The 9,109-nt window shown below is 39.5% G+C and overlaps 1 protein-coding gene across 2 annotated transcripts in view; it reads right to left on the bottom strand.

Annotated features, from left to right (window-relative positions):
* Positions 1-9,109, bottom strand: part of LOC101848565 (coiled-coil domain-containing protein 112) — a 26,223-nt gene that overhangs the window by 10,912 nt on the left and 6,202 nt on the right. For both annotated transcript variants that reach the window (XM_035972851.1, XM_005091025.3), the window contains exons 3-4: positions 6,304-6,425; positions 4,221-4,310 (exon numbers count right to left, since the gene is read on the bottom strand). In XM_035972851.1, the coding sequence (XP_035828744.1) occupies positions 4,221-4,310; positions 6,304-6,425 (212 nt within the window). The remainder of the gene's footprint in view (positions 1-4,220; positions 4,311-6,303; positions 6,426-9,109) is intronic.

Raw genomic sequence — 9,109 nt, 5'->3', positions numbered from 1 at the left:
TCTCTCTGTCTCTCTGTCTCTCTCTCTCTATCTCTCTCTTTCCACCCCCCTCTCTCTCTCTGTCTCCCCTGTCTCTCTCTCTCTCTCTCTCTCTCTCTCTCTTTCTCTCTCTCTCTCTCTGTCTGTCTCTCTCTCTCTCTCTCCCTGTCTCTCTCTCCCTGTCTCTCTCTGACTCTCAATCGTACAGCTGTTGATGAATGTCATAAAATGACCCAAGAGAGCAGGAACAGCGATACTCCTGATGGTAGAGTTACACACTGAAGTATTTTCATGCACGTCATCTTTTCGGTATATTGCTGCCGGTACCATTTCCATTATTCATCACCGTATCATTACGCCCAAGTAAAGTTTTGACTTCCCAAATAATAAACGGAGCTCTATGTTGACACATTACGATGTTTCTCCCCCCCCCCCTTCCCCGACACGCACACACAGCCACACATGTGCAGGCCGCCCATCTGACCCCGACATACCGCAAAGTAGACACGTTCGCGTGCCAACAATGCATGTGTTGATATGAAAAAAGGCCGCTGATTGGTCGCAGGCAATCGACCAAGTGAATAATCTAATGGTTCACGATGCAGGTGCAATGGATGGTTTCCGGGAATAAAGTTCGTTCTGAGAGAAAAATTAGCGAAGCCACATTTGCGGGGCTGTTCACCCTGGAAGCGACCTCGTTGAATCCGAGCTCGCTGGTTTAAATGCTCGTTGAATCCGGGTTTCTTTTATTGATTTTAAAGAAGAAAAAAACCGGGGAATCTGTCTCATCTCGTTGAATCCGAGTTTTCGTTGAATCCGAGCTCGTTAAATCCGAGTTCCACAGTATATAGCAATCACATATATGAGCAATTGCCAAAACATGAGACTCTTGAGACTCAGTTGTGCCAAAAAAATTTTCTTACCAATTTGACTCCATTTTCTGTCAGTGTCAGTCACAGATTGACATTTAGTGCTCATATTCCTGGAGTATCAGAGCAAGGAGATGAAAGGTTTTGGAGATATGGGTCTATTGGTCTGACAACCACGGTATTTCTTGTATGTAACAGTGATGACAAAAACAGATAAGCAGCAAGGCAAATTATAGTCTTTAAACTCCATTTGTTTAGTAAACAAAGACTTTATACACTATGAACTCCATTCATAATGGTAATATAAATGACAAGCATTGTAACAATGACGCAGAGCACAGAATGTGTCATCATTGTTATGTACAAGAAAGGATACACATTGGATATTATCATTGACAACACATCACAATAGTGAAAGGCTGTACAAATACAGTTTTCAAAACCTCAGTACCAGAAAAACACACATGCAAAACAATTTAAAACTAATATGAGGCAAAAGCACAAAATCAGTGGGGCTGACAGTGATGACAAACATGACTTGTACATAACAATGATGACACAATGTACTGGAAAAGACAAAGTCATGCCTCCAGAGAGAAATGTGTACTTTAAGAGTAAAAAAAAACCAGGTGAGGTTTCTTTTGCTTTGAAACAGATATCAGGTTGTATCAAAAACAGTGGACAATCACAATTATGCTATTAATTATGACAAACAGTATTTGTACATAACAGTGATGACAAAACATACTAGAAAAAGGTAATTTTTCTTCTAAATGAATCATGAATGTATGAAATATATATTGAAAACTTATTGATTTTAGCATTGATGACAAACATTACTCGTACATAACAATGATGACACAATGAATTGGAAAAAGACATTCATGCCAACAAAGAACAAATGTGTACTTTTGAGTTAGACAGATAAACAAGGACATGCTTGTTTTTTTGTTTGAGTCAAGAGAAGCACAAGACCGAAAAAAATACTTGGTCTTAGGACAATTTAATTTCTTGTACGTCAGTCAGTCTTGTACGGCTGCATGGCGACACCCCAAGTGTCCTAACTAAGCACAAAAGCTAAATCTATTACCACAGAAATGATCCATCTCTTGAAGTTTGTTCACACGTCACACTCTTGTTCCAGGAATCCAATGTAAACACCGCAATTTTTTAATAAAATATTCAACAGGGTAGCATAAAAACATGCAAAACAGTCTTGTATGTCACATTTAAAGATAGATTCTTGTGCGTCACCGAACGCTGACGACAATGACTACTTTCATTTTTCTCTTTCCATCGATGCTTCGGTTGTTCTGGGGAAGTGGGTAAGGGGAAGTCAGTCCAGAAAACAATTATATCCGGGCACTGTCAATGATCCGTTCAAAACAAGAGTGGGCCAAATTTCGCACTTCCGTTACGTTGCGAAATGACGACAATCACGCCGAATGTTAAACAGCCGACCGAAATCGTAGATCTAGGCACCCAATGTTCCTTTCGCACATCACAGCTTTTGAAGTATTGAATAAACGACGAAAAGCAAAAAGATTTAACCAGCTATGGTGATTCTACTGAAAAATAATGCTGTGTTTTGAAACACCCAGCCCATGACGACACGACGAACGCACAAGTAATCCGAATTATTTGTTTATTTGCAAACAATTAAACCGATTTCTTGAGCAAATGAACCTTTCTCGATGACAAATAGCATACGATTAAAGCACATGTAAAAGAAAACACCCCAAAATACTAAATTTTGGACATTCTAGGAAGTTTGCATTGGTGTGCTCAAAATGACAGTCAAGGAATCACTACAAAAACAAACATTTTTAGAACAAAATTCACAAACTCAAGATTTTAAGGCTTACATGGGAACTGAAACTGCTTATGCAGGTTCTACATCCTATATTTGACATGTGTGTAAGTTTTGGAGGAATAAATACTAATGCATCACATTTTATGCACACTAATGTGAGATGTACGTGTTTTTCCCCACGTTTTAGCAATGGCTCATATATATATAAACAGTCGAACCTGCCTTAACAGAAACCTGTATAAAACGGAAACCTGTCTTAACGGAATCTCCCCGTTCCCCCCTTGATATATCCCTCTTTAATTACCTGTATAAAACCGAAACCTGTCCAACGCAGAAACGGAAAAAAAAAATCCCCTCCCTTCCAAGGGTTTCACCTAAGACGGAAAATGCTTTGACCACTCAGCCCTGATTTGAAACAAAACTTTCAAGTTTGGTTCCACCGGCTCACTTAACTATGCCATGCTGCCGGGCGAGGAAGGAGAGTAGGGGTGCAATTTGGGGGTAGATGTTACCTCATTATGTGAGTCGTGAGCGATGCACATGGTCAGGATAGTGTGGGTGTGAAATCTCACGACTGCCCGTGAGAGTGCTCGAGTAGCGACCCACTACGGAAACTTTCCTGGATAGCCAGAAGCCAGAGGTGTGAAATTAGATTGACCAATGCCTGCCGCCCTGATTGTACGGCCATCCAAAAAAAGAGATTCTCGAATCGTTGTTACGTGAAGGCAGTTATGGGTGGCATTGGTTGACTGTACTTGTTACTACAGTGGGTGGGGCTAAGGGTGGAAACAAAGGAGATGTTCAAACGTTTCTGTCTTTAATTGGTCAAACAGTGGTCCTATGAAAGACAAGCACTGGTGGTAATTAGATAAGTAAGACTGACGCATGTCATTATCAGACAAGATAGCAACTGAGAGGTGTGAAGTTTTGATCACTTCTTGCCGATCGGACAAGCGATCCTTGATCCCACCGGCTGGACCTCTGAACCCCCCCCCCCCCCCCTTTTACATTGCCCCCTACATTCCCCTGTCTAAGAAGGAATTTTTTGGGGTTCCCTTGCGATTCCGTCTTACACAGGTTCGACTGTATATATATATAAATATATATAAATATATATGTATGTCTAAACGCTGTGGAATCAGGCGCAAGTCAATTTTGGGGCATTATATTGGTATCGTCTTAAAGCCAGTTCGTTCACCTTGCTTGTGATGAAAAAAAATATCCATTTATCTGATACAAGTCAAGATATATTGGCGATTGAAAGAGGTGGGGGTCGCTTGGTTTTAGAAGTAAAATTAACCCAAAAATTGCTACCAAAATTTGGTAACTCCAATAGCTAAAGAGTCTTTGAAAACTGAAAATGACATATTTTGCGCCTTAAATCAATATTTTTCAGTAAAATTTACATGGAAATATGTTTTCATATAAACATAAAAGAAGTTAAGCCAAAAAACAAAAATTCAATAAAAATTTCCAAACTGGAGGGAAAATGCCTCTTTCTCCGATTTCATTATTTTGACGAGCATCTGATTTCGTCACACTGCTTCACACATGCTTACATTCTGGGGTAGGTTTGACTTCTTTCAGCTCTCTCTGGAATCTTTTCACCATGTGGCTCATCTTTCCCAGTTGTTGCTTCAGTCTGATTTCTTGACAAGATGAGATATTATTGAAAAAAATAGTGTATTATCAACATTCATATGTATCCAGTCTCATACTTACACATGACCATTTTCTGAAATATTATCAAATTACTCAATTTCAGCCCATCGAACTAGGTTTTCTTCTAGAAAATGCACTTGACAAAATAGCATCCTGAATCATAGTCTGAATATAGATATTTTTTAAGGAAACTGTTTTACTTTTGGTTCTTTCAATCTTTAAGAACAAATTTTATTGATATCTCAGATACAGTTTAAAAAGTCTAATCATCTATAGTAGCAGGAATCATTTATTGCCTAATGAAACATAAGAACATGTGAAAGCAAATAAAAGAACCAGTAAAGCAGAGCAGGAGAGTGTCATCGGCCAAACAGGAATAACAATAACAGCCTAAAGAAGGTATAAACGATCTCTCTCTCTCTTCCCCTCCCTCGTTCTCTTCCTCTCCTTTTGTTTGAACCTCTCTTCCTTCTTCTCTATTCCTCTGCCCACCTTCACTCTGTCTCTTTCTCCCTCTTTTTCTCATGTTCTCCCCCCCCCCAGACTGTCCCCTCCCCCATTCATTTCATCTCCCTCTTTCTTCTCCATCCCCCATTCTCTTTCACTCTCTCCCTTACACACAGGAGCCATTTCCCCTGTCTGTCCACCCCTGTCTTGTCTGTCTGATACTTACCCAATTTTAATCTTTAAAAACTGTCCACCCAGCAATCTGTGTTTGTGAATGATTATGTAAACATTAAAGAGTGGGAAAAGTCAGCAGAAATTAGTGAAAGGGTCCACACTCTCACTGCACAGCGGACTCCGTTTAAACTGAACATTGTTAATCCGAAAACAAGGGTAAACCAAAGGAAAATAAAATCCTTAATTTGGTTTTCTTCAATTTGAGCAACCTTTCTGTACTGAAAATCTAGTTTAACCGAAGAAAATCTGGCAATCCAGCAAGTTTTGGTTTAAGGAAGACGCGGATCGGATATCCCAGAGAATATTGATAAAATATTTCAAACTATCAAACTTTTGTTTTTTGCGGAAAAACATTCTTTGACATCTTTTCTATCAGGCCACAATGACGAAACTGTTAAAAAAACACCCTAAATGACCTAAAAGGGCGTTTAAAAAGCGCATATTGCACTAAAAATTCCTGCCTTTTCTGTTTTTCTCAAAATCTGCTTTATGACATATGTGACCTCCTTTGTGCACAGAGTTTTCAAAAACCACTGAAGCTAGAAGCTTCAAATTTGGAATTCAAGTACTTTAAGATCTATTCTGAAGATATATGTGAGGAATTGGGGAAATATTGGTAACTTGTGGAAATATTAAAATTTTCGTAACATATAGGCTACCCCAAAATTATTTCGTAAAACTGACTCAAGTTGGTCCATTGACTTTGGGGCTCACTTTTTTATTTTCGAAGATAGGTCATAATCCTTACATAGATCCACAGTCCAAATAGGTTTGAACCTGTGTGCCAAATGTCAGGCTGTAGTTTTAATATTTACTGTGAAATTCTTCCACACTAAGAACTAGTTTGAAAATCTAAGATGGCGCCACAGAGACCTGTTTTTCAACAAATTCTTCTGTAGTACATCCTTTTTACCTATGAACTTCTTTCACAATTTCATGTAAGTGAATAAAAGTCATCGCTTAAAATTTTTTTACAGGAGTGTACGTTGTATTCAAATATAACCTACCATGACCCTGTGCAAAAAACTTTACTAGTCTAGTGACATAAAATCCCTAACAGAATTAACATTTCTTCTACGCTGCTATCTCATTTTAATACTAGAGTTTTGTTTTATTGCACAAATTACTTTTCTTGAGAACATATTGAAAAAACCCAGAAAAGCAAAGTATCCAACCACTCTTCACAATCATTAATTTTGATTCTTAGACCTACATAGCTAATTTGTAACTTTTAAGAAGAATGAAAAAAAATCTAAAAGGCCAAACAATGCTCAGTTCCTGATCCATAATAACACTTACTTTCCGTTTTTCGCTCTTCCACCATTTTTGCATCTTCTTCGTCCAAACAAGCAAAATCTTGTCGAAAGTCTGATCTTTTACTGAAGATATGAGTCGTTCTTTCTCGTTCAAGGGCTTGGATTCTGTGGTGGAAAACAACCTTGTTCGCTTGTAAAGCTAGAAAATAAGTGCAAGCTTACATGCACATATGCACACACACACACACACACACACACACACACACACACACACACACACACACACACACACACACACACACACACACACAGAGCCCAGCAATAACGCACGTATCAAGGTGAAGAAATTGAAGGTGCTAATTGACCTTTGGTCTAAAAATGTCCACATAAACAAGTCTGAGCACAAACAAATTTTTCTTTCTAAAAATCAAACAGGTTTCACATGATATGAGCTTAAGTGTATACATTTCTTTTAGAGCTGGGTCGCAAGCGCGAGAACAGAACTGAATCGACACTCTTCCCTGCGGAATGCGATTCGCGATTCACTGCAGCGGAACCTGGAACACAGAACAGTATCGCCTTCCGATTCAGTCCCCTGTCGCAGCTTGTTTGCAGCTCTATCTGATCTGTAGGCCTAGTGCTACTCGTATGTTGCGAGGGCAAGAACGGAACATGGAACAGAACACTTAGCACGGCTCCCCTTATTTTTCAAAGGTTGGTATAGTCCAACCCCTATTAAAACAAAATGAACGGGTTCTAACCAATAGACAGAAGGAATTTTATAGAGCCATTGTTTTAGCGAATCATGGGGTGGGGGGTGGGGGGTGTGAATTTATGGGATCGCTAATTGAGGTCAGTAGAGCAGCGCAACAAAGGGTGGGGGGCGGAGAGGATGGCGCGGTAACAAGAGTGGGACTCGCGAAGTGGCGTTTTGTTTGTTTTTGTAAAGTGTTTTACGGCGCTCGCAACTGCATAAGGTCAAATGAGCACCCGGGACACACCTAATATTTTTCAGTTGGTAGGAAATTTTGAATTTTGCCTGGGTGGCGGCCGAAGCCTACTCTTATCGATTTTAGACCAGCAAGGGATCTTTAACAAGCGCAACTTGCACACGGGCCCTCCTAGATTTTTCGCTCTTGTGCGAGAAGTCTAGGTGTAGATCTTTCCTACCAGAAGATCAGGGGTGTAGCTGAAAGACAGCAGTAAGGAGGAGCCAAGGAGCAGCAGTAGAAAGACTGCAGAAAGAGTCAGGAGCCCAGAGGAGGGGGCAAAGGAGGTGAGGGGGTGGGGGCAGAAAGTGGAAATGAAAGCAGACAACAGAACATTGTTAGAGAGCAGGAAAGGAGGTGAAAGGGGACAATTTTAGAGAAGAAAATTTTTCGGTCGCTAAACGGATTCGAACCCGGGACCTTTGAATGAGAGGCCAACACCTTAATTTCTAGGCCACGAGAGCCCCCGAAGTGACGTTGATATGACACTGTTCCGTTTCAAAAACAACGAGTCCGAGGCTTAGAGTTCCACGAGTGCTCGCGTTAGACTCGCGATTCTTTGAAGCCGACTGAATCGCGAATTGCCACTCTCAGATTTCGTGAGCAGGATCCAGCTCTAATTTCTTACTTAAATGGGTTTTTTTCAAGCCTCAACAGGTGTCACAGATATAAACAACTATAGTCATTGGCCAGACATACTTCATTCTCACACCCTAATCCTTATCAAGCCATCATCTGTGTCAAACCATAGGAAAAATAACTCAAGGCCCCTTTCTTTTCAAGGGGAATCCTGCCCTGAAATCCTAAAGTCTAAATCACAGCCTTTCCATACAAGTGAAAATTTACTTGCTCGGATCACCCCACTGAAGGTACAATTTAATTCAACAGAATTCCGGCAAACTAGAAATAGAAAGGCAGAACAGCAAGGAAGTAAGGAAAAAAAAAGTCTGACATGAAGTTGAAGAATTTTGTGCAACTGATTTGAAAGAGGATGGGTAAACAGGGAAAAAAGAGTGGCATATGAGCTTTACTGGAAAAATAATCAAACAAGTGGCTCATCAGCATTCAACAGGCCTCGTACATTATCTGTTAAATTAGAAAAAAGACATTGTCAAAATTGTCCAAGACAGCTACCGTTTGTCAAGGAGGAAAGTGATTATCTTAAGACAGGCAGATGTCTTTCAAAAACAGTGCCATTATAAAATAGACAAAACATGATGTGAAGGAAAAGGGAAATGATCGTATGCAGGTGATTGTCTTGGACAGGTGGCCAATAGAATTAGAGCAGGTTCGATTGTATAAATTTTGGTCAACATAAAAATATAATAGTCATTACAAAGCCATCCCTTTTTTATACATTCTCTAATGCACAAATAATAATATCAAGAAGACTCGCTATAAAACTCTGCTCCACAACAAAAGCCATCAGTCCATTTTTTAGAACACCTACTTTCATTCTCCTGAAAATTGCAGTCAGACCAGCTGACTTTGAAAAAGCAATAATATCAGTCTCTTGATCTGATGACCACAGACATCAAGCAGTAAACATTCAGATTACAGGCATCCAAAGATTCATAGGCCCTATTATTTTATTATATATATTTTTTAATAATGCTTCTGGGCTTCTTGATTAGGTTAATAAATAGATCACTACGTTATAAAAAGGTTTCATTCAAAATTCCTTCGTAAAGTCGAGTTTATTAGAGGGGGCATCGGGCATTATATTATATCATCCACAGCAAGCAAAATTTGATTTCGTCAGCACTCACAGCAAATGACAGGTTAAAAAGCCTCCAAACGGACCTTTTCATGAACAAAAAAGAAGATAGAATGCATGCACAAATATATAATAATTATTAT

This window comes from Aplysia californica, unplaced genomic scaffold (genome assembly GCF_000002075.1).
Source record: "Aplysia californica isolate F4 #8 unplaced genomic scaffold, AplCal3.0 scaffold00025, whole genome shotgun sequence".
NCBI classification, from domain to species: domain Eukaryota; kingdom Metazoa; phylum Mollusca; class Gastropoda; order Aplysiida; family Aplysiidae; genus Aplysia; species Aplysia californica.
Note: the sequence above shows the minus strand (reverse complement) of the source record. Positions and strands in the feature narration are given on the sequence as shown.